Source organism: Bos taurus, chromosome 13 (genome assembly GCF_002263795.3).
Source record: "Bos taurus isolate L1 Dominette 01449 registration number 42190680 breed Hereford chromosome 13, ARS-UCD2.0, whole genome shotgun sequence".
NCBI classification, from domain to species: Eukaryota; Metazoa; Chordata; class Mammalia; order Artiodactyla; family Bovidae; genus Bos; species Bos taurus.
The window spans coordinates 21525818-21552809 of NC_037340.1; the positions used below are offsets into that span (position 1 = coordinate 21525818).

The 26992-nt window shown below is 38.5% G+C and overlaps 1 protein-coding gene across 7 annotated transcripts in view; it reads left to right on the forward strand.

The window, feature by feature from the left end:
• Positions 1–26992, forward strand: part of PLXDC2 (plexin domain containing 2) — a 430201-nt gene that overhangs the window by 213637 nt on the left and 189572 nt on the right. For all 7 annotated transcript variants that reach the window (XM_005214189.5, NM_001077928.1, XM_015473986.3 and 4 more), the window contains one exon: positions 8826–8972. In XM_005214189.5, coding sequence (XP_005214246.1) covers positions 8826–8972 — 147 coding nt within the window. The remainder of the gene's footprint in view (positions 1–8825; positions 8973–26992) is intronic.

Sequence of the window (26992 nt, forward strand, 5' to 3'; positions counted from 1 at the left end):
TCTTTATCTCAGAAAAAAATTATTCTAACATAATTAAAGAGACTTATCTAAGTCAACTAAGTGTGTGGATATATATGTGTGTGTATGTATATCAAGTTATTTTAAAATATATAAAGTTTTTAAAATGTATGTCATTTTAAAATAATTTATCATTCTTATATATATATACTTCATTCTTCTTTTCCATTTCATGTTGTGTCTTTCTCAAGACTTTTCCCTATGTCCTGCCTAGTAATTAATTACATTTATTCTGCTGTTGTTGGGCTTTTCAGATGGCTCAGTGGTAAAGAATCTGCCTGCCAATGCAGAAGATGCTGGAAAAGTGGGTTTGATCCCTGAGTTAGGAAGATCTCCTGGAGTAGGAAATAGAAACCCACTCCAATATTCTTGCCTGGGAAAATCCCATGGACAGAGGACCCTGGTGGGCTACAGTCCATGGAGTTTGCAAAGAGTTGGATACAACTGAGGGATGGCGTGCACACAAACACACACACACATATTCTGCTCTTGTTTCTACTAATGATTTAATCTCGTAACTTTTTCCTTTGTAATTGTCAGCTCACTCTCTTCTTTTTGTAATTTGCTCATATCCTTTTGGTTTCTTATATCAACATGATTTTTTAAATTGATTATTCATTTCACTATTTGTTACTTATTGTTTTTAAGGAGGTTTATATACACAAGTAATATTTTAAAATGGCTTTACCTTTAAATATACTATATGACCCTTGTGAAATCATTAACATAAGAATATAACATATTTGGTGTATATTAACACCTGGCAGGAACCATTCAAATTATAATATTTCTTTATTTATTATGAAACTATCTTTGAAAGGTGATCAATCCATTAAATGCTAAATAACTTTACCTAAGATCTTTGGCTATGTTTTATGTATCTGTATATTTCAGATGACTAGCACAGTGATGTTCGTACAATATACTCATGATTTTTAAAAATAATTCTCAATGAAATGAATTTAGAATTCAAATGCTGTTACCACAAAAGGCAATATGAGGCATCCATAAAAATTATTTAACATAAAATCAACTTAATACCTATGAAAACAAGAGAAGACCACACATAGGTTAGGAATTGAGTGAACTGATTGTTGCTGAATGGTTAGGCTATAGTCGCAAAGACGTTTTCTCTGTATTTTTGGTGTATGTCCTCTGTTTACAGCTGCACATTTCCAGACATGTCTGAAAAGCATGGACTTATAGGATTTATAGCTACCTACTGTGCCATCCACTTTCAGTAACAGTTGGTTTCCTAAATGAATTGGCAAGTAGTCATATCACAGTGGTGGTTTGTTTTATTTTCTATGATGTTAGAAATAGTTTACTTTTGAGCAGAATAGGAAAATCTTTACGCCTGAAGTGGCTTTTGGCAAAGCTTTAAGTACCATTACTCCTATAAAGGACAAGATGTGGTTTGAATAATTTAGTAGTGCTAAGATGTCATATTTTTGAGACATCTAGTTTATGGCGCTCCTGAATAGCTGAGCCAAACACCTCTCCCAGGAATTTAACAACTTCTGTCTCTAAATTCCTAGGTAAACAATAAATTGTCTTCCTCTTTGAATAGAAGTTTCCATGACAACCTGGCAAGCTTGGGCTGTAGAAGGCAAACACCAAGAAGTCAAAAGGCTTTAGCTTTCAGTATTTTCAAAGATGTAATATCGTTTTGAGAAGCTCCGATTTAAGTGAAAATGTAAATGTATGTTCACATAGCCATATCAGTAATTATAATTACTTATTACAGACCCCAAAATGTATATTTTTGCAGCAAGTCCATTGTTTAGCATAACGATACTCTTATTCTTTATGTTAACTTCAAGACTATGTCTTGATTCGTTACAAAGACTTAGAGGTTAAAGGAAATACAGAAGTCATTTTAGATATGTTGATTGCAACAATTATACTGAACTCTATACTGAAAATTTGTAATATTAAAGAAAATATCTATTTTGCAATTATATAAGAATTTGGCACTATCATAAAATCTGTTACATAACTCATATAAAGATTATATCTCTGACCTCAATGATGCTGAACTCTGTAAAAATACTAGGAATAGGAAGAAAAATTAATTTTTTAATTTAAACTCATTGAATATTTTCTTCAAAACCACTCTATTATACCATTCATTGAAAAATTAAATGAGTCATTATCATTTGTTATTCAGACTTGATGATTTCTGGCAGGTTAGATAAAAGTTTTCATTCCTGCTATGTGATTTGATGGAATACTAGATACGAGTGGGAGATGTTTGTTATCCAGATCTATAAATGTGTAGATAAGGTTGTCTTATTCAACACTGCTTAAGTCTCTTTTCATGCAAGTTAAGAAAACTTGTTTGTCAGGATTCTTTTGGTTCATAATAACTCAACTCAAGGTGTTTTAACAATACAAGAGATTTAATGATTCATCTAAGTGGTTGAACAAGTCTAGGAGCTGGCACACTTTACTGGTTAGGGATCTGGCTCTTTCTTTGCATTACGTATGGGCTTATGGTTCTGTCTTTATCTGTTTGCTTTGTCTTCAGGCAAGGTTCCCCCTTGGTAGCAAAATGGTGGCAGTGGTTCCAAGTCTCACAGCTACACATCTCAACAATCAGAATCAGGGAAATTATCTCCTCTCTACATAGTTCCCTGGATGTCTCACTAATTGGTCTTCCTTAGGTTATACGCTCATCCTAACAATCAGCCATTGTTGCCAGAAGTATGACACTTGTAGAAGGACTTGTGCCCAAAGTCAAGAAAGGTTCTCACCACTGAAAGCTTCCCCAGACAATGGAAGGAGTTGAAGCACAACCACAAAGCTTGTTACTCTCCTAGAACCCGGGCCGTCCGTGTCATCACCTTCTGGAAGGGAGGGCCAGAAAATCATTGAGATGGAAGCTCCTTTGAGTTGCAGACTCTTATTCCTACTTCTTTCTTTGTATTTCCTTTTTTCTTCTTCTCCACTGCACTTTATCGTTAATCATGGGTATACATGTAATTTGTATATGATAGAGTTTAATTGGAGATTTTCCTAGGATTTATTTTTTTAATTTACTGTTAACATTTAATCACATTTCTCAAGATTTACACTTGGGGTCATATTTTTTCTTTTAGTCATGAAGCAAAATCTATTTAGGATTAATTAAAGATCTATTTAGGATTTTGCTTACCATATTCCTTTCCTTTATGTAGGGGTTAAGGTTAGGGTAAGTACCATATATGGTACTTAAGAAAAGGTACATGGGATTCTTATTTAGACTGGATCTCAAGGATAATTATATTTTATATAATTAGCACTTAAATAATAAATGCATTAGATAAAATTTATCCCAAATTTTATTATTCTAATCATAGACCCTCTGTTCACTAACCATAAATCTTACATATACTTGAGTGTTTTCAAATATGTTCTGTTTGCTAATGCTAAGTCACTTCAGTCATGTCCGACTCTGTGTGACCCCATAGACGGCAGCCCACCAGGCTCCCCCGTCCCTGGGATTCTCCAGGCAAGAACACTGGAGTGGGTTCTGTTTAGAGACTCCTCAAATAGATAAGCCAAATTACATTTCATGAGAAAATAAACCACAGAAAACCTAATTGTGTTTCAAATTAGTCAAGAATAATATGATTTTACTGAGTGTTCCTCAGCAAAAATGCTTTTTAAAACATGTAAATATTCAGTGAGTGAGAAACAAGAAAAATAAAGGTTTTGTGACAGGTACCATACTGATATCAATAGTGATAATTCAAGTACAAATGGCATTCAGCAACCCGCATTATAGGGAAGAGACGTATTATCTCAATTTCTCAGTCAGTTCAGCTCCGTTCAGTTGCACAGTGCTGTCCAACTCTTTGTGACTATGGACTGTAGCACTCCAGGCCTCGCTGTCCATCACCAACTCCCAAAGCTTGCTCAAACTCATGTCCATCAAGTTGGTGATGCCATCCAACCATCTTATCCTCTGTCTTCCCCTTCTCCTCCTGCCTTCAGTCTTTCTCAGCATCAGGGTCTTTTCAAATGTGTCAGTTCTTCACATCAGGTGGCCAAAGTATTGGAGTTTCAGTTTTAGCATCAGTCCTTCCAATGAATATCTAGGACTGATCTCCTTTAGGATGGACTGGTTGACTCTCCTTACAGTCCAAGGCACTCTCAAGAGTCTTCTCCAACACCACAGTTCAAAAGCATCAATTCTTCATTGCTCAGGTTTCTTTATGGTCCAACTCTCACATCCATACATGACTACTGGAAAAACCATAGCTTTGACTAGACAGACCTTTGTTGGCAAAGTAATATCTCTGCTTTTTAATAAGTTTATCTAGACTTTTTAATATGCTGTCTAGAAAACTCAATTTCTATGACCATTCAATGAAAGCAGGGGCAAATCCTAGTTTAAAAGGAGAAGTTTGAATTTGCTGTCACTCAATAGTAATTATAGTTCACATTATTAGAAAAGACTAGTTCCAGAAAAACATCTATTTTGCTTTATTGACTATGCCAAAACCTTTGGCTGTGTGGATCACCACAAACTGTGGAAAATTCTTAAAGAGATGGGAATACCAGACCACCTGACCTGCCTCCTGAGAAATCTGTATGCAGGTCAGGAAGCAACAGTTAAAACTGGACGTGGAACAACAGACTGGTTCCAAATCAGGAGAGGAGTACATCAAGGCTGTATATTGTCACTCTGCTTATATGCAGAGAACATCAAGCAAAATGCTGGGCCAAGTGAAGCCCAAGCTGGAATCAAGATTGATAGGAGAAATATCAATAACCTCAGATATGCAAATGACACCACTCTTATGATAGAAAGCAAAGAACTAAAGAGCCTCTTGATTTAAGTGAAAGAGGAGAGCAAAAAAGTTGGCATAAAGCTCAACATTCAGAAAACTAAGATCATGGCATCTAGTCCCATCACTTCATGGCAAATAGATGGGGAAATAATGGAAACAGTGACAGACTTTATTTTTTTGGACTCCAAAATCACTGCAGATGGTGGCTGCAGCCATGAAATTAAAAGATGCTTCTCCTTGGAAGAAAAGCTGTGATCAACGTAGACAGCATATTAAAAAGCAGAGACATTACTTTACCAACAAAGGTCTGTCTAGTCAAAGCTATGGCTTTTCCAGTAGTCATGTATGGATGTGAGAATTGGGAATATAAAGAAAGCTGAGCGCAGAAGATTTGATGCTTTTGAACTCTGGTGCTGGAGAAGACTCTTGAGAGTCCCTTGGACTGCAAGGAGATCCAACCAGTTCATCCTAAAGGAGATCAGTCCTGAATATTCTTTGGAAGGACTGAGACTGAAGCTGAAACTCCAATACTATGGCCACCCGATGCGAAGAACTGACTCACTGGAAAAAGACCATGATGCTGGGAAAAATTGAAAGTGGGAGGAGAAGGGGACAATGGAGGATGAAATGATTGGATGGCATCAGCGACGCGATGGACATGAATTTGAGGCTCCGGGAGTTGGTGATGGACAGGGAAGCCTGGGGTGCTGCAGTCCATGGGGTCGCAAAGAATGTGTGTGTGTGACTAGACTGTACTGAATTCCAAAAGTGACATTTTTTGTTTAGGCAGCAGCAAATAGAAACCTAACATACTGGTTTAGGAAAGACCCTTGTACACAGATTGCTCACTAGCCTTTATGTTTTGGTTTTATGTAACAGTTTATTCTAAAGAGGCTTATTACTTTTATATTTTAAAAATCTAATTCACTTTCATTGAAAGTGAAAGTGAAGTCACTCAGTCATGTCCGACTCTTTGCGACACCATGGACTGTAGCCTACCAGGCTTCTCCATCCATAGGATCCTCCAGGCAAGAGTGCTGGAGTGGGTTGACATCGCCTTCTCCAGGGTATCTTCCCGACCCAGGGATCAAACCCGGGTCTCTTGCATTGCAGGCAAATGCTTTACCCTTTGATCCAACAGGGAAGCCCCACTTTCCTGAGAGATTATTTAATTCATTTGGCTATTTTGAAGAATACTAACACTTCTAATTCCAATAGAATCATTTTTGTTTGTTTTTTTATGAATTTTAGGAACACCTCTGTTCTTCTTCTTTTTTTTTTTTTCTTTTGGGGGCTGACTTTTTTCTTCTTTATAATGAACTGTATATGAAGTATTCCAGGTGGAGTGTGTGTGCTCAGTTGTGTCCCACGCTTTGCAACCCCCTGAACTGTAGCCCGCCAGGCTCCTTTGTCCATGGGATTTCTCAGGTGAGAATACTAGAGTGGGTTGCTATTTTGTCCTCCAGGGCAATCTCCCCGACCCATGGGTTGAGCCCGTGTCACTTGAGTCTCCTGCATTAGCAGGCAGGTTTTTTACCCCTACCCCCACCCGGGAAGCCCAAAACTCTATATATAACTCTTTAAATTATGTAATTTTGATGTATAATGATTTAAATGTTTCTCTTTTTATTTTTTTTAAATATTTCTCTTTTTAAAAGGGAATCGGAAGAAAGAAAATTATTTTTTGATCCTAGGACAATAAAAGTATTAAAAATTTAACTGATGTGAAAAAAAAAAAAAAAAACATTGAATGTAGCACTAAATTCACCTGAAAAAGAAAAAAATTGTTACAAGTGGATTCATCTTAGAAGTATTATTTAAAATAGCAGTCAGAATCAACACAAAGCTTATAACAAGAACCAAATATGATTACCTCTATCTTTGCTTGCCACAATTCTGACATACTCTCAATTTTAGGGTAAAATGATGTTTAAACAACTCTAGGGAAAGAGCAAAATAAACTGATGAAATGGAGAAATTTCAAGCTGCCAAGGTCATAAGTAAACTATACTTTTTTTATATTCTAAATTAGAAAGTAAAATGGTTTAGGCAAATTTAGCTAGTACTGAGTAGGTTCTGAAAAGAAAATAAATGTTTCTCTTTTTTTCCTACCTTTATTGAGATGTAATTGACATGTAACATGGTGTAAGTTTAAGGAGCATAACATGCTGATTTGATACACTTACATAGAGCATTAGCTAACATCTCCAACATGTCATACTATTACCATTACTTTTTTAGTGGTGATAACTTCTAAGATATACAGTCTTAGCAACTTTCAAGTTACTATATTGTTATTCAGTCAGTTAGCTATGTCGAACTCTTTGCAACCACATGGACTGCAGCACGCCAGGATTCCCTGTCCTTCACCATCTCCTGGAGCTTGCTTAATCTTATGTCCATTGAGTCAGTGTTGCCATCCCACCTTCTCATCCTCTGTCGTCTTCTTCTCCTCCTGACTTCAATCTTTCCCAGTGTCAGGGTCTTTTCTGATGAGCCAGCTTTTCACATCAAGTGGCCAAAGTATTGGAGCTTCAGCATCAGTCCTTCAAATAAATATTCAGGATTGATTTCCTTTAGGATTGACTGGTTTGATCTCCTTGCAGTTCATGGGACTCTCTAGAGTCTTCTCCAACACTACAGTTCAAAAGCATCAATCCTTAGGTGCTCAGACTTCTGTATGGTCCAACTCTAACATCCATACATGACTACTGGAAAAGTTACTATATAGTTACTCTCAGTTCAGTTCAGTTCAGTCACTCAGTTGTGTCTGACTCCTTGCGACCCCATGGACTGCAGGACGCCAGGCCTCCCTGTCCATCACCAATTCCCGGAGTTTACTCAAACTTATGTCCATTGAATCAGTGATGCCATCCAACCATCTCGTCATCTGTTGTCCCCTTCTCCTCCCGCCTTCAATCTTTCTCAGCATCAGGGTCTTTTCGAGTGAGTCAATTATTCACATAAGGTGGCCAAAGTATTGGAGTTTCCACTTCAGTCTCAGTCCTTCCAATGAATATTCAGGACTGATTTCCTTTAGGATGGACTAGTTGGATCTCCTTGCAGTCCGAGGGACTCAAGAGTCTTCTCCAACACCACAGTTCAAAAGCATCAATTCTTTTGTGCTCAGCTTTCTTTATAGTCCAACTCTCACATCCATACATGACTACTGGAAAAACCATAGCCTTGACTAGATGGACATTTGTTGGTTACGTGATGTGTCTGCTTTTTAATATGCTGTCCAGGTTGGCCACAGCTTTTCTTCTAAGGAGTAAGCGTCTTTTAATTTCATGGCTGCAGTCACCATCTGCAGTGATTTTGGAGCCCCCCAAAAATAAACTATGCCACTGTTTCCACCGTTTCCCTATCTATCTGCCATGAAGTGATGGGACTGGATGCCACAATCTTAATTTGCTGAATGTTGAGCTTTAAGACAACTTTTTCACTCTCCTCTTTCACTTTCATCAAGAGGCTCTTTAGTTCTTTTTTCTGCCAGAAGGGTGGTGTCATCTGCATATCTGAGGTTATTGATATTTCTCCCGACAATCTTGATTCCAGCTTGGGCTTCCTCCAGCCCAGGGTTTCTCATGATGTACTCTGCATATAAGTTGAACAAACAGGGTGACAGTATACAGCCTTGACGTACTCCTTTCCCGATTTGGAACCAGTCTGTTGTTCCATGTCCAGTTCTAACTGTTGCTTCTTGACCTGCATATAGTTACTCTATAGTACAGTATTTTTAGTTATAATCACCCATGCTGTGCATTAGATCCCCAGAACAAATCATGTTATTACTGGAAGTCTGTACCCTTTGACCAACATCTCCCCATTTTACCCCCTTCCAGCCCCTCATCACCACTATTCTCATGTGTTTCCATGAGTTTGGCTTTTTTAGATTCCACATATAAGAGATACCACAAGGTCTTTGGTATTTATCTTTCTCTTGCTGACATTTCACTTGGTACAATACCCTCAAAGTCTGTCTGTATTTTCTGTGTTCTTGATGTGCCTTATTTTCTATCATTACAGGAGGACACAGATCATAATTACTATATATCTCGGATATATGGTCCATCTGATTCTGCCAGCCGGGATTTGTGGGTGAACATAGACCAAATGGAAAAGGACAAAGTGAAGATTCATGGAATACTGTCCAATACTCATCGCCAGGCTGCAGTAAGTGCTTTGACATTTCGAATTTCTTTTTTTTTCCTGCTGTGAAAAAATTTTTGCTTTACCTGACATACTGACATTGTTTGTTGTGATCACTTTTCAAATATATTTAGTTCTGCATTTGCAGTTTAGATTACAGATAAGATGTTGTGGAATATGATAAAGAATTGTTTTGAGAAGCCAGTATTTTTTTAACCATTAGTTAATTAATTTAATTGTCCACTGATTTATCCAGTAAGTAGCATGAGTTGCACATTCCATTCAGAGTTGAGGTTTATCTTGATACTTTTCAGTTTTCTTGTAATCCATGCATTTAGACAACATTTTTAATACAGTTAATTCACAATCTTCCATTTTATATGAGTTTATTACTCTTGGTCTGAAGATGATTTAACTAGACACATTCATAATTCAAATAACACATGTAGACTAAATTCCATGTGGTAAGCAGAGAAGTTTAATATAAAAGAAAATAATTAATTAAATCCAGAAGGCTCCAAACGTAATTCAAGCCCAAGCTTAAATCACTTTCCAGTGGTGGTTCCTTAAAAGGTAATTTAAATCTTCTGAGGCACAGTTTCTGCATCTATACAGTGGGGAGGACAGGAGATATTGAAGCAGGTCTCCCTTAGCTTACATGGTCACTGATACTGTATTCTTCCTGTCAAATTGAATGCTTACATGGATTAGCTTTTTTAAAAAGTTTTATTTATTTGTGGCTCTGCTGGGTTTTTGTTTCTGTGCAAGGGCTTTTCTCTAGTTGTGGAGAGCTGGGGAGACTCCCTAGACGTGGTGTGAAGCCTTCTCATTTCAGTGGCTTCTCTTGTTGCAGAGCACAGGCTCTTGAGTGGGGGCTCAGTAATTGTGGCCCACGGGTTTTGATGCCTTGTGGCATGGGGTATCTTCCTGGACCAGGGATCAAACTCATGTCCCTGTCTTGGCAGGCAGATTCTTAACCACTGAACCACCGAGGAAGCCCAACTTTTTCAGTTGTCACAACAGTTCTATAATTTAAATATCACTTACCATCTAGGTGTTGCAGATAGGAGAACTTAACCTTGGAATAACCAGCCTCTCTAAGGTTCTCATGCTAGTAAGTGGTGTGACTCAGGTGCGAACCTAGGCAGTCAGTCCCTCGTTCAAAATGTATGTGTAAACGTTACCACTCTCGGTTCTCAGAATATTCTTTGATAATCATTTTGTCAAAGATGATTCCTGATTTAACATTTCAAACGTTATTTAGTTTCATTGCCGCTGATTACAGTGGTGATCTTACTATCGTGAAGCAATGTCCTGTTCAGTTTAGAAAGATGTGCAGTGAAAACAAAATAACTTTACCTTTTCAAGTGCAATTGCCAGATATTATTGACACAAAGATAGAACTAATAGAGTAATGGCTGATCTGATTTAAAGAGGCATTGATGTGGTAAATATAAGATATCAAAAATGTTGACCATCAGCCTTCATTGTGTATATGTAGATGTTCCTATATCAGGAGATCACCTTCTAACAGTGAAAATGGAAATTAATTGTATCATGATGCTTCATTGAAGTTCAGAAGCAGATGAAGTAGCCACCACCCCTTGCTGAATTACATCATTCCTTTTCCTTTGCATATTCAAGCAGTCTCAGAGAAGATGACAGATTCGGAAATGATTCATGGTCTGGCTTAGAACAGATCTTCAAAAGAAGAGAAAATGAGAAATATTGGATTAATACCATGATTTTCAGGAATGTATTGCATTTGACAATCTTCCCACTATATCACAGTCCCTAATAATATAATATATACTTTATAAGAGTTTGAACATTGGCATGTCCACATGGAGATTCCAGAATATGACCTAGGTCTTTGTCTATAAGCAAAGGAAAAAGTTCATCAGTTATAATGTTAGCTGATTTCTTCTTAGACTTTCTCAAATGTTCTCCCACAGGGGCGGTAGTTCGTGTGTCCTGTCTTTCCTTAAAGAAGATTTTTTTTTCTCTTTGGAATAGAGTTTTGTTGCCTCGTAACAACTTTCTGATAGTTTCAAGAAAAAATATGATGATATAAAGATCTATTTTTTTCTTACTGTGATTGTGACCTTGTTGGTTTGAACACCAAAGATTGGCTAAAACACAGATGGAAAGACTCGAGCTTGAGCTTGAAACTTATCTGGTGCTCCATGCATTGATTTTTAAATATATATCATTGATAGAAACCTTTATTTTAGTTACTGTGCCATTGGTTTTCCGTGAGAATCTAAACCATTGTCAAGAATTTCTTCCGGCTAGAAATTAGTCCTGAATCCACTATCCCTATCACCACCAACAGAACACATACACACACACACACACACACACACACATGCGCATTCACATCCAAGTACATATTAATAAGTTCAGTTTATAACAATAAAGTTGATAATATCATGTAGTTACTTTTTTTTCAGGAAAAATTTGCCATTTAGACTTTTTCATTCAAATAGTTTTATATCTTGGAACTTACAAATTTTCTTACTAGAATATTTTATAAAAGTTTCCTACATTCTTTCTTTCAGAAATATGATGTTATATATTTGTTTTAAAAATTGTAGAAAGTGATCCATGTTTCACTATTTCTTCCACTGGTCTGCTCATCTTTCCAATCCTGCCTTGTTCTCTTCACTCCCTCTCTATTATGCCAGCCTTGGAGTAGAACCAGGTTTTAGAGGTGATGACAGAATTGCAGTGTTAAGGTAGTGTTATGGCCAGGGACTCAACGATGCCCACATACAGCCTCTTCCCCCACCCCTCTCCATACACACAACACAGACACTCAGCCACAGCTACTCTCCCCTCTGTGATATTATTGAGAGGCTTAACCCCAAGGGAAAACAGCAAATGGGAAACAGTGATCCACTTCATAGATTAGGTTCCTGATATAATCATCAAAATCCTTGATGCAGAGCTTTCTGGTGGACTTTCCAAGTGGTGCTAGTGGTAAAGAACCTGCTTGCCAATGCAGGAGAAGTAAGAGAAGCAGGTTCGGTCCTGGGGTTGGGAAGATTCCCCTGGAGAAGGGAATGGCAACCCACTCTTGTATTCTTGCCTGGAGGATCCCATGGACAGCAGAGCCTGGCAGGCTACAGTCCAGGGGATCACAAAGATGGGCACAACTGAAGCGACAGCACGCAGGCCCCCTCTGGTAGTTTGGCTGGAAACAGGACTTAAGTTTAACCTCTAAGGGAAGAGGGGAGTTTCTTAAGTCTTAACACCAAATGATGAAATTTGCATACCCAGGGCATCCTTTCTGTCAGCCAGTTAGACAAAAGAAGAGAACAGAAAGATCTAGCCTAGGGGAGACTCAAGGGCAGCTGATTAACTAACCAGCCCTGGGCAAAGGGAAAGGAAGTCAGAAAGCTGAAAACTGGGATGACTGCCCTTCCCAACTTCCTCCCAGTAGGTCACAGGAAGACACAGGAGTGTCTGACCTGGAAACATAACTTTTTAAAGAATATTATCCCCTTCACCACTATCATCTATAAATGTGGTCTGAACAGTATTTTGGGATCTTGGGTTAATTTTCTAGAAAAGGAGGAATATTGGACATAGAGTAACAGTTGTCTCTTTTCTCCCATCCACAATACTATTATGCTGTCAGAGTAAAACTTACCATTTAATTCACATTCTTCACGTGCCAAAACACCCTAATTTCTCTTTGCTTTAATAATGTAAACTAAAATGATTAGTATTTATACTATCTCACACGCTAGTAAAGTAATGCTCAAAATTCTCCAAGCCAGGCTTCAGCAATATGTGAACCGTGAACTTCCTGATGTTCAAGCTGGTTTTAGAAAAGGCAGAGGAACCAGAGATCAAATTGCCAACATACACTGGATCATGGAAAAAGCAAGAGAGTTCCAGAAAAACATCTATTTCTGCTTTATTGACTATGCCAAAGCCTTTGACTGTGTGGATCACAATAAACTGTGGGAAATTCTGAAAGAGATGGGAATACCAGACCACCTGACCTGCCTCTTGAGAAATTTGTATGCAGGTCAGGAAGCAACAGTTAGAACTGGACATGGAACAACAGACTGGTTCCAAATAGGAAAAGGAGTACGTCAAGGCTGTATATTGTCACCCTGTTTATTTAACTTATATGCAGAGTACATCATGAGAAACGCTGGACTGGAAGAAACACAAGCTGGAATCAAGATTGCCGGGAGAAATATCAATAACCTCAGATATGCAGATGACACCACCTTTATGGCAGAAAGTGAAGAGGAACTCAAAAGCCTCTTGATGAAAGTGAAAGTGGAGAGTGAAAAAGTTGGCTTAAAGCCCAACATTCAGAAGACGAAGATCATGGCATCCGGTCCCATCACTTCATGGCAGATAGATGGGGAAACAGTGGAAACAGTGTCAGACTTTATTTTTCTGGGCTCCAAAATCACTGCAGATGGTGACTGCAGCCATGAAATTAAAAGACGCTTACTCCTTGGAAGGAAAGTTATGACCAACCTAGATAGCGTATTCAAAAGCAGAGACATTACTTTGCCAACAAAGGTCCGTCTAGTCAAGGCTATGGTTTTTCCTGTGGTCATGTATGGATGTGAGAGTTGGACTGTGAAGAAGGCTGAGCACCGAAGAATTGATGCTTTTGAACTGTGGTGTTGGAGAAGACTCTTGAGAGTCCCTTGGACTGCAAGGAGATCCAACCAGTCCATTCTGAAGGAGATCAGCCCTGGGATTTCTTTGGAAGGAATGATGCTAAAGCTGAAACTCCAGTACTTTGGCCACCTCATGTGAAGTGTTGACTCATTGGAAAAGACTCTGATGCTGGGAGGGATTGGGGGCAGGAGGAGAAGGGAACGACAGAGGATAAGATGGCTGGATGGCATCATTGACTCGATGGACATGAGTCTCAGTGAACTCTGGGAGTTGGTGTTGGACAGGGAGGCCTGGCGTGCTGCGATTCATGGGGTCGCAAAGAGTTGGACACGACTGAGCGACTGATCTGATCTGATCTGATCTGATATATATGTATGTATGTAGTAATTTGATTACATGTTCCTTCAATTTCCCCTTTGTCCTTTTTTGTTTAAATATCCCCATTGTTCTTTTTGAGTTAAATAACAATTCTTAAATCATATTTGCAGTAAAAACAGATGTTAAAACCTAGTTTTCCAGTTGGACACATTAAAGGAAGAAGCATGTCTTCAAACAGTAGTTAAAGGAAAAAAAAAATTGGCATAAGTCCCTATCACATGACAAGCAATGAGTCAAGCACCTTACCTTCAAATAGTGGTACTTATTTGGGTTTTTTGTTCCTTATTTAAAGTCCGTAGTTATCAGGTTGCAAACCTAGAACTTTCTGACTACAAACCTGGGAACCAGTTGAAATTTCTTCTTCTTTTTTTTTTTTAATTTCTATGAGACCTTCAAATGCCATCATTTTGAGATTTTCTTCTGTACTTCTCAGTCCATATAACTTAATTTATTGCTGGACACAGTTTGATTCAACAACCAAATTATAATTCATGTGTCTTTTGAAACCACAGTTTATGAAGTTCTGATTCACAACTTCTACAGAAGCGCCATTGTCCCAGTGGAAGGATTCTGGGGTTACAGACGTTATGAGACCTTGACTCCAAAACTCATTTTCTTAGATTCAGGCCTCTTTGGACCTCAATGTTATAACCTAGAACAAAGGGGAAAGTGCCTGCTTTGACTCCCCTCCAGTGTTATTTCAAGAATAAAAGTGAAATAAATATGAAAGGACACTGCAAACATCAAATAACAATGAGGCAGTAATGAAGCATTGTTGTTTGAGTCCTAATTCTTCACAACAAAACATATTAACCCTAAATACATTAATTCCTAAGTAATCTCTCAGAGTCGCTTTCTATAGATAGATATGCACCCATATATTTATATCCATATATCTTTAAATAATTTTTTTTGGCCAGGAAATTGCCAGTGTGCTTTTTGTCAGACATAAACATACCCTGCCCTTAAAATTTTTTAACTATTTTTCTATGTATTAGTAAGAAGATTGATTCTTTATATAAGAAACACTAGCAAAATGAAATGAATTGTTGCTCTCCTGTCTACCATAAAGCTGGTAAAGTTTTTGATGAGACTGGTACAGTTTTGATGATAGACTGTTTTAAAATTTAAAAATTGGATTGTTCTCTGTGGGGATCTTCAGACTACTCAAAAACATACCGAAACCTTCATTAACAAAAATTAGGCTTTCTGGAGGTATTTTCTTTTTCCCCAGAAAAATAACAGCATTTTGACTAGCATTTCCATTGGTCTTAAATTTGCATAATGTTGATGTTGGGAGAACTACATTCCGATGCTTGTGGTGACTTAAGTCAATTGTTTTTGTATATTGCAGAATTTTATTTTTTCCTGTGCATTAGAAAATCTGTTGATAAGTGATTATTTTTCTAAATTATTAACTCAAAAGGCAATTTAATTTGCTATCTCTATCGGGCTATTATCTGGACCACACATTTTTGTCTGTATCCTATTCACAGTGTCTAACAATAAGTTGCTTTTATTTTTATTTTGACTGGTAAATAAACTTGCTGCATTCTCTCTTGTGAGTTGTTTCATTTCAAGTAAGACATACATCTGGAGGAGGAAATGGCAACCCACTCCAGTATTCTTGTCTAGGAAACTCCATGGACAGAGGAGCTTCGCAGGCTACAGTCCATAGCATTGCAAAAGAGTCGAACACGACTGGACACACAGGCACAAGACATACACAGTTCATCAACCTGTCCTTACTTGTCTTCATTCATGGGGTTTTTCTCTAGTTTAATAACAGACTAGGATAAGCTGTGTCTGTACAACTGTTTCTCTAACTTAATTTTTGTCTAATTAATTCACTTTACTATTAATATTATCATATTGAAATTATAAATTTTGAGAATAATTATCTGTCCTGAAGAAAGTATTATTTGAGGGCCTTTTATGGAAAAGAAAGGCTGTGTTTTTCCCCCATTCCACAAAACCAATCTGAGATCAGAGTAACTGAATTCCTTTGCATGCCATGCAGGTGAGCTGGTCTGCTTGTCCCAAAGCCAGTGGACATGGAAGGATCTAGTCCCTCTTCCACAGATGGTGTTAATGACTCAGGCTAAACATTCCCATCTAATATTTTAGTCATGGAAGCGACTTTGGAAATTCTCGAAGATAGTGGCCAATTTTTACGCATATTCCTAACCTTTGTTTTCCAAAGCAAGAACATACTTTCTTTTTAAAAGTCATCCTTGAGTTCATCATATTTCAGTTTAATTTCATCCCATTTCTCCATGTTGTGTCTTTAGTAGAGGACAGGCACCATTCTTTACATAAATTTCGAGTCATAGGAAGTAATCATACATTCGCCGTTGTCTGTGATGACTGTAAAGTAAATCTAGATAGATAACTATCTACTCAACTTTTTAAAGTCACAAGTGAGGCAAATACTTGGAGGTTTCACATTAATCTTCTATAATTAGGGCTGCTAAAGTGGGATCCCACAGTCAAGCAGCTGTGTCTCAGGTGAAATAAATAAATCCAGTTACTCCTATTTTTCATCATAGGTTGTCTTATCAAACCCATTTTTAATCATCCTTTCTGATCTCTCTAGGACCCTATGAAGACTTAACAAGGGTTAATTTTAGATAACATGAGTGTAAAACATAGTCTCATCCTGAAGTTATTAAATGATAAAGCTTCCACAGGACTCTTTTCAAGGAAAACATTTTGTAGCACAGAAAAGTTAGCAAAATGTAGATGGAATATAATGTTCCCTAAGAGTAAATACAACAAAAAGCAGCTAGGTATAAGTCTTGTGGAAAATCTTAGAAGATAAAAGACTTCAGACATTTTGGAATTGAAATTTCCTGAACAAGTTAGTATTCTAGTATCCTTTAAAAATATTTTTTGGTGTCTGTTTTCAGTAACTTTATTTTTGTCCATTTCTTCTTACTAAATTATAGCCTATGACTTAGGTGGATGATTACTTTCGGTGAAATAGTCAAGATCTCACATTGTTTGTTTATAAGTTGGCCTCCCCATCAGGAACATGTGTTGTGCCTGAAATTCCAGCCCCAGAATGTAGGTCTCATCCCTTCTTCACTAAAGGTGCTCTGTTCCTATGCCGATGGGACCGGAAGTAGAACACTTTTAGTCACTCTCAATGAGTGATAAATTGCAAGGAATTTCTTGTTATGCAGCCAATGTCTGACACAAATGTCAAGTAAGGTTCACTCCTGATAGACAGGCTGAGTTTAGCTACCTGAGTCCTGATCCCTGCAGGACCAGCTGTAGACATGAGTAGGGTGGGTAAAGGAGCAGCTCTTGGAAGCTGTGTTGAGAGGCATCAATTTACTTATTTAGCTTTTGAAAAATCCAAAAGTTGGCCACTTTGGCAAACTATTAAAAACCAGTGAATCTGCATAAAAAATATAGGAGACTCTCTGGATTATTGTAACTTTCATTGAATTTATTTCCAAATAAAATGTTAAAAAAAAAAAAAATAAAAAAAAATAAAAGAGGGGATGTTAGTGGAGGAGGATGAAGAGTTAAAATTGGACCTGGCCTAAATTTTCATTTCAACCTGTGGTCAAATTTTGAATGATTTAGTCACCCTTCTGCTGAGATTTGCCTGCACTGAATTCCAAATCCTAATACCCTACCTGATGTGCATAGAAACCAATACTGTGACGCAGGTATTTGAGAAAGAAAAGGGCTTTATTGCGAGGTTGACCTGCAGGGAGACAGGCAAGGCTCAAATCTGTCTCTCAGATTCAAGGTTGGGGCGAAATTTAAGGGGTCAGGGGATTTCAAACTTGGAAGCTGATTGGCTAGTCTCTAGTTACTGTGCTGCTGGAAGCTGACTTCTCACTTTGTAAAGGGCTCCAGTGGCAACTTATCGGTTCTTTGAGATGCGTAGATTGAAGTTTCTTGGTTTAGGGTCAGTCTGGAGACACCGGTTCCTATCTTGCACATGTGCACTGCTGTTTCTGTAAAGTAACCCAGGTTTTGATTATTCAACAGCCTGATTTTAGGGAGCAAAACCAGTTTCAGTTGGTCAGTGTTTCGAGCTGTTTCAATGTCAGCTGAGGGGCAGCTTGATAGAGTGTATAAGCATGTCGACTTAGAAACAGGCTGCCTACACAAGAGTCTCCACTTCTGCCAGCTAAAAGCTGGGTAACTTACAGTGTTTTTACTTTATGTTAATCATTTCCCTCAGCTGTAAAATGGGAATGATGATAGTACCTACTTTCTAAGATTTTCACTAGAATGGAATGATTTATTAATAACATTTGTACTATGCTTAAGCAGTGGCTGCTCTAGATGACTGTTAGTATTGATACTAATCACTGTCATACAGACATTTTAACTCTAAAACAATCATTTTTCCAGTGACAGGAGAGAAGGGAGGACAGATTATGATCCACGGAGACAAGCAAGGGCATTTTCAAACTGTCCCGGATAAGCTCATAGGAATACATTTCCTGTCCTGCCCTGTTTGAGGGTCACTGGTCAAGGAAGTAGCCACCATGTCCTTGTCCTTAGGTGTACTGAGGCTGCAAAGAGCTTTTGCAAATCATTACTTTAAAGGTGCTGTGCTAGGAGGTATCCCTATCCTTTCCTGCCCTAAATGGAAAATTTCAGGTCAGATGAGTGCTAACAGGCAAAGTGAGATGATGTTATCCAGAATCAAGTCTATTTATCCTTTTAACCCATTTCACACTTGTCAAAGCTTCCTTACAGCACTGTTTTAGAGTTTCAAAGACCATTTATATGACACAAAGTCTTGACTTTCCAAGTGGGGTTTCTGGGACAGTCTCAGGAGCACTGGGAGCTTGTTAGAAATGCAGAATTTTAGTTCCCTCCCCCCACCCCTGACTATCCGCAGCAGAGTCTATTTTTAACAAGAACCTTAAGTGATTACCATGCACACTCAGGTTGGAGAAGTCTGGTAGAATTACTGCCTTGTTCTCAGAGCAGTGTGGAAAATCCGGATGTGACCTCTGGGTCTCCCCTCCCCCACTGACTCTCCCAGGGCTCCTTTATAAATCCTGGTTTTTCTTACCCTCTGTGCCCTTAAACAGACTTATGCTCTGCACTCTCCCTGAATGGTAAACAGTCACATAACTCATTTGAATAATTCTCAAAACGTGCAAGTATAGGCAGGCAACCATAAGCCAAGTGTTGCTAGGAACCAGGAAGTGTAAGAGATCAAAAGATATGATGTTCACTCAGTCTCAAGTTCATATGAACAAGCAATGGGTAACTGCAAAATGTTCATATGTTATTTTCTAATTTACATGTAGCCCCATGCAGTGTCATTCAATATGCAGGGTTAATTAAGTTGTCGGTTACAAAAAAGTGCTGAAGCAGTTAGAATTTCTAACCCAGAAAATCAATTCGATTGATGGGCTTTATTTCTGAAAGGAGCCACTCCCTTGCCTGTATATTTGCATATTGATTAGCCCCTTTTCCTGAACAATTTGACCTTTTAATTAGGTTTCCAGTGTTTTCTGTCACTGGATTAACGACCCATATCCTGTTCATTCCCCTGCAAGAGGGAGAGTTTGTTTAAATTCCATTTTGTAAAAATTCCACATGGTAAAAGTGGCGTGAAGCATCCTGCCCACTGCAGCTATTTTATTCCTGGCAAATACTCAGCTCATTTATGGCCTTGAAGCAGGATCTGACTTTAGGATATATCAAAAGAAGCTTGCATTGCTGTCGGCCACATGGAAATGCCTCTCCATAGTACATTTTCTCTCTTTGGTAGTAACTTGCTGTAGAAACTTGTTAATTCAAATTTTTCTATCTGTATGTACATACATACACCTGTATACCAACTTGAAAAGTGTTAGTTGCTCAGTCATATCTGACTCTTTGTGACCCTATGGACTCTAGTACTCCAGGCTCTTCTGTCCATGGAATTCTCCAGGCAAGAATATTGGAATGTGTAGCCATTCCCTTCTCCAGGGTTCGTCCAGATCCAGGGATCAAACCAGGATCTCCTGCGTTGCAGGCAGATTCTTTACCATTTGAGCCACCAGGGAAGCCCATATACTTATATTTATATCTTTCAGTTTATTTTACTTTTATAAGTGAATATTTGTTAAACAGGTGAATAAACCAGTGAAAAGTCATTACCATTGACAATTGTAAAACACATGCAAAGATGCTCATCATCACTCGTTATCAGAGAAATGCAAATCAGAACCACAATGAGGTACCATTTCACGCCAGTCAGAATGGCTGCGATCCAAAAGTCTACAAGCAATAAATGCTGGAGAGGGTGTGGAGAAAAGGGAGCCCTCTTACACTGTTGGTGGGAATGCAAACTAGTACAGCCACTATGGAGAACAGTGTGGAGATTCCTTAAAAAACTGGAAATAGAACTGCCTTATGACCCAGCAATCTCACTGCTGGGCATACACACTGAGGAAACCAGATTGAAAGAGACACGTGTACCCCAATGTTCATCGCAGCACTGTTTATAATAGCCAGGACATGGAAGCAACCTAGATGTCCATCAGCAGATGAATGGATAAGAAAGCAGTGGTACATATACACAATGGAATATTACTCAGCCATCAAAAAGAATACATTTGAATCAGTTCTAATGAGGTGGATGAAACTGGAGCCTATTATACAGAGTGAAGTAAGTCAGAAAGAAAAACACCAATACAGTATACTAATGCATATATATGGAATTTAGAAAGATGATAATAATCCTGTGTACGAGACAGCAAAAGAGACACTGATGTATAGAACAGTCTTTTGGACTCTGTGGGAGAGGGAGAGGGTGGGATGATTTGGAAGAATGGCATTGAAACATGTATAATATCATATATGAAACGAGTCGCCAGTCCAGGTTCGATGCACGATACTGGATGCTTGGGGCTGGTGCATTGGGTGACCCAAAGGGATGGTACAGGGAGGGAGGAGGGTTCAGGATGGGGAACACGTGTATACCTGTAGCGGATTCATGTTGATATATGGCAAAACCAATACAATATTATAAAGTTAAAAAAAAGGAATAAAAAAAAATTAGGAGTCTATTTACAAAATAAATAAATAAATAAATGAATGTTGTGTAAGTTTAGAAAACAGGCCCTTGGATCTATCCTTGGCAGATAAGAAACGGAAGCATCTAATCCTCAAATGTGCAAAATGAGTAGTTCAGGCTGTTCCCATCATCCAGTGAGAAGAGACCACCACGTTACCATCAGACCTCAATGGTGTGCAGCTCATGACAGCTCCACGCAGCCCAGCATGGAGTTGAGTCGAGTCTAGTCTAGTCTAGTCCCTGTGATTTCATCAGAAAGACTGCTCTGTACCTTCTCCAGATTTTCTTTTTGTGTGTGTGGCTTTAGCCTCAGGCATCCGGGAGCTTTCTATTTCCGCTGTTATTAAATTTTAAAGAAAATTAAGTTATGTTAACTAAGAACAAAAACATCAGTCACTGACAACGTTAAGAGTACCAAGTAGAAAATGCCTGTAGAAGATGTGAAAATAGGTAGGAAAAGGATCACCTAGTATAAGGGAGAGAGAGTGATGTCCTGTAGTGGGCAAGATTTAGGAGTTTGGAGTCAAGCACATTTGGATTGAAATCCTGGCTCTACTGCTTCTGGTGCTTTGAACTTATTAGTTTTCCTTTCTTATAAAGTTTGATCAAGGAGGTCAAACCAGTCAGTCCTAAAGGAAATCAATCTTGAATATTCATTGGAAGAATTGATTCTGAAGCTTTAATACTTTGCCCACCTGATGTGAAGAGCCAACTCATTGGAAAAGACCCTAATGCTGGGCAAGATTGAAGGCAGGAGGAGAAGGGGATGACAGAGGATGAGATGGTTGGATGGTATCACCGACTCAATGGTCATGAGTTTGGGCAAGTTCTGGGAGATGGTGAAGGGAAACCTGGTGTGCTGCAGTCCATGGGGTCACAAAGAGTCACATATTACTGAGCGAATGAACAACTTGTAAAGTTTTGTTTTGAAATAATTTCAGGCTTGTAAATAAACTTGGAAAACTTATCGAAGAGTTCCCATATAGCTTTCAACAAGCATCCCCAAGTAGTAACACGATATACTCATGGTATGATTTCTAACACCAAGAAATTACCATTGGTGTGATACTCTTAACTAATCTACATGCTATATTCACCTTTTGTGAACTGTCCCCAAACCACCCTTATTCCTATTTGGAATCCAATATAGGACCCACACTGCATTTATTTGTCAAATCTTCTAGTCGCACCTCCTCCAATCTATGACACATTTTCTGTCTTTCTTTATCTTTCATGAACTTGACATTTTGAAGAGTCTTTACCAGTCTCTGTACAGTGATCTTGATTTGAGGTTTGTCTACTGCTGCTTCATGGTTAAATACAGGTCTCTATTTTAGCAAGAATACTAGGGGAGGGACTTCCCAGGCAGTCCAGTGGTTAACATGCAGGCTTTCATTGCCCAGGACCAGGGATCCATCTCTGGTGGGGTAAGATCCCACAAGATACACAGTGTGGAAGAAAAAAAAAAAAAAGAATACCCAGGGAATGGTATTTTGTCTGTCATCATGCATACATCAGGAGGTACCTGATGTCATCACGTCTCATTACCAGCCATGTTAACTTTGATCACCTGCTTAAGGTGATGTCTACCAGATTTTGTTTCTTTACTGTAAACTTACTATTTTTCCTTTTCTAATTACTAAGTATCTTTGGAGGAGATACTCTGTGCATACAAAACATCTTCTTTCTTGTCATACTCTCACCTAGTTTTAGCATTCATACTTATTCAATGCAGACAAAATACTTAGAATGATGTCTGATACATTAAAAGCTAATTCCATTCTTATAACACCAGTAAATACACTAGTTATGATCATTTCAATATAACAAAAATGAAGCCATCATAATGTTTCTGTGAAACATAATATCTAATTGTGATGTGATTCTATTACAAAAGCAATTTGCCTCGATTGCTATTAGAAACAACATATATCAAATCATTTCCACCTCCTTATTAGAAATCAGATAAGGAGCTGTTATTATTCAGGAAACTAGTTTTAAGGAACTTTTGCTATGCCAAACCCTTCAGGTATATAATACAATGTTAACTATCATTGACTCCATTGACTCAGAGCTTATGAAGGTCCAGGTGTCATTTGGTCATTTATTCAGGTATTTTGGATGAAAACCCGTATCATTAGAAATAGCCATGTAAATAAAACAACATGTATTTTTTCCTTTAAATTTTCAACTCCTCCCAAAGTTATTAATATAATATTTAATAATACTTGGCATCAATAAACAAACTGAAAATGCTATCACTCCAATTTACTTGGCCTAATTTTTTGGAAAAATTAATACAAATCTCACTTTGTCAGTCATCACCATCTTCATCCTGCTTATTTAATAGCTTCAAGATACAAACACGTGCCCTACAAACATGAAATTATTTGAATGATTAAAAATAGCACGTTCAAAAAAAATAAAATAAAAATAGCACGTTCAAATACATGTATAGAAATTAATGATTAACCCATGAATTTATTCTTAAATAAATGGACACCACCTATATTCTTTGGACTTGTTGCTGTCGTGAACTTGTGAGATCAGCAATTACTAAAAGCTTATCATTGTCGTTTAGTCACTAAGTTGTGTCCAACTCTTCTGTGACCCTATGGACTGTAGTCCGCCAGGTTTCATGGGATTTCCCAGGCAAGAATACTGGAGTGGGTTACCATTTCCTTCTCCACTAACAGGCTGCCTTCATGAGGATTATACCTTATAAAGATGAAATGGAGGCTAGGGAACCATAAGAGTGTAACTTTACTCCTGTAAACAAGAAGCTGTCTTAAAACAAAAGGCATTTTTTATGAGTGACTTTCTCAATGGTTTTTAGGATTATAAATGCACCCACTTCAGATTTTTTAACTCTTATTAGGAGGTTTCTGTCTTCAAGGTCTTGAAAGCATTGATTAATTTATCTTTGTAATACCACTGAGAAATAGGCAAACAAGTAAAACTGGAGCAGTGTTTACATAGGATTATAATTCTTGTGTTATTAAAAAAGAATTAGCAGAGATCACAATAATTAGAACCCAGATGGCAACAAGCATAAGAAAAATATGTAACAGAGGCAATAAGAGAGGTAGACGTGCTTAGTAATCTATGAGAGGGGCTTCCCCGGTGGTCCAGTGGTTAAGACTCCCCCTTCCAAAGCAGGGGCTTGAGTTCCATCCCTGGTGGAAGAACTAAGATTCCACAAGCTGCGTGGCATGGCTGGAAAAAAAGAAATCTATTAATATGGCCCTAATTTCCTCTGATAGTCAATTCCCCACAGTGATTCCATGGGGCAAGTTGTAGAACAGCATGATTCGGTTTCAAAACTCACAGTCATATGTGGCTGTACCTGCTATAAATTTGCAGCACACCATCTAGCCCCTATTTACCTACTTCTACAAGCTTTTCAAAGAACGCTTCACAAATTTCTTGTCCCGCATATGATACTTCTTATGCCTGTCTCAGAATTATGATACCTCTCCTGTCAAATAGTTCGCTTTCTGCCAAGTATAAGGAATTAGCAAATTCAGTTGATTTTATGTATGTCACACATGCGTTTTACAGTTTCACTTTTGAGTTTTTATTTTACATTTTGCTCTATTAATTAATTTATTGTCTTTACGTGACAATTTTCTAAACACTTCTTCCTTTTATGTTGTGTGCGTGCGCATGCGTGCTCAGTCGCTCAGTCATATCTGACTCTTTGCAACTCCATGAACTGTAGCCCACCAGGCTCCTCTGTCCATGGGATTCTCCAGGATCATTCTCTACATAGGATTATAATTCTTGTGTTATTAAAAAAGAATTAGCAGAGATCATAATAATTAGAACCCAGATGGCAACAAGCATAAGAAAAATATGTATAAAGAATACTAGAGTAGGTTGCTGGAGAAGCCGATGGCACCCCACTCCAGTACTCTTGCCTGGAAAACCCCATGGATGGAGGAGCCTGGTGGGCTGCAGTCCATGGGGTCGCTAAGAGTCGGACACGACTGAGCAACTTCACTTTTCACTTTCATGCATTGGAAAAGGAAATGGCAATCCACTCCAGTGTTCTTGCCTGGAGAATCCCAGGGATGGGGGAGCCTGATGGGCTGCCATCTATGGGGTTGCACAGAGTCAGACATGACTGAAGCAACTTAGCAGCAACAGCAGAGTTGGTTGCCATTTTCCTCCTCCAGGGGATATTCCTGACCTAGGGATTGAGCCTGCATCTGCTGCATTGGCAGGCAGATTCTTTACCCCTGAGCCACCTGTGAAGCCCTTCTTTTACCTTAGATATTTCTTACTGCATGAGATCCAAAATAGGAAAATATTCACCATTTGTGTCATGTACATCAATTAAATCTAGTGAATTCCAATATTATGCTTCTTGTTTGCAGTGGCTTTTTGTGATATTGTCCAGGATTTTGTTTACATTTCTGGTTGCAGAAGAGTTTTTGTTGCATATTCAAGTTCTAAAAAATTTTAATGATGTGGTTAAAGGATGTGTAATTAATTAGTGACACAACAGGTCTTCTCACACCTAACCAAAATAGGTCTTCTTCCTGTATTCATCATCTCAGTTAGTGGATTATGGTCCGCCAGTCACCTAGCTAGAAACCTGTCCTTTATTCTAGATTTCTCTCCCTCACTCCCAACTTGTGTGTGTGTGTGTTTGCAGTCGTGTCTGACTCTTTGTGACCCCACAGAATATATCCCACCAGGCTCCTCTGTCCATGAGATTTTCCAGGCAAGAATACTGGAGTGGGTTGCCATTTCCTTCTCCAGGGGATCTTCCTAACCCAGGAATCAAACTGGAGTCTCCTACATCTCCTGCATTGGCAGGCAGATTCTTTACCACTGGAGCCACCTGGGAAGCCCAACTTTTAATTATGATTTCAATTAATTATGATCCTTCCAGTATTATTTTCTACGTATGTTTTTACCCATGCCTTTCACTCCCATGCTTTCAGGTCTCATCTGACTAGTGTCTGGCAGTCCCCTTTGAAGAGCTTCCGTGCATTTCCTCTGGGTTAGGTGTCCTCTTCAGGTCCTTACTCTGCTCCTGCCTGGGCCTATTAGTTTCTCCTTCCATGTTGCTCTCCTGCATCACCTTCTTAATGCCTTGAAGGGAGAAACTGGTTGGGTCTTACTCTTTGAGGCTTATCCTTGGATTTAGTGCCTGGTATGTATAAGGTGTTGGATCAATGATTTTTGACTACACGAATGAATGAATGAATGAATGAATGAATAAAACTCTCCTTTAGCTTCACTGAATACCTGTTTAATATACCATGAAAAGAAAGTGAAAGTAGAAGTTCCTCAGTCATGTCTGACTCTTTGCAACCCCATGGACTGTAGCCACTGTAGCCCATCAGGCTTCTTTGTCCATGGACATCTCCAGGCAAGAATACGAGAGTAGGTGGCCATTTCCTTCTACAGGGGATCTTCCCAACCCAGTGATCAAACCTGGGTCTCCTGCATTGCAGGCAGATTCTTTACCATCTGAGCTACCAGGGGAGGAAGCAATAATGAACCAATTACCCAGGAGTAATTACATGGAATATATAATAATTTAGCTTCAAAGAGTCCCATGAAATCCTAGCATTTAATCATTTCTGTTTGTTTTAATAATTTGTGTGGATGTGTTGTTCTGTGTATCTGTGTCTATATGTGTTGTAAAGAGGGATGATAATTTTCAGAAATTTGCCCTTAAGTGTGATACTTTTTATTTACTTTCAATATTTCAGTAATTAGGAGCATTGCCTTTGTTGTCTTTCAAATCTGGGTTCAAGTTTTGGTGTCCCACTTGGGCCATTTTTCCCTGGATAAGGAAATGGCTACCCACTCCAGTATTCTCGCCTGGAGAATTCCATGGACAGAGGAGCCCAGCGGGCTTAGAGTCCATGGGGTCACAAAGAGTCTGACATGACTAAGCGACTGACACTTTGGGCCATTCTTAACGACTCTGGTGCTAAGTTAG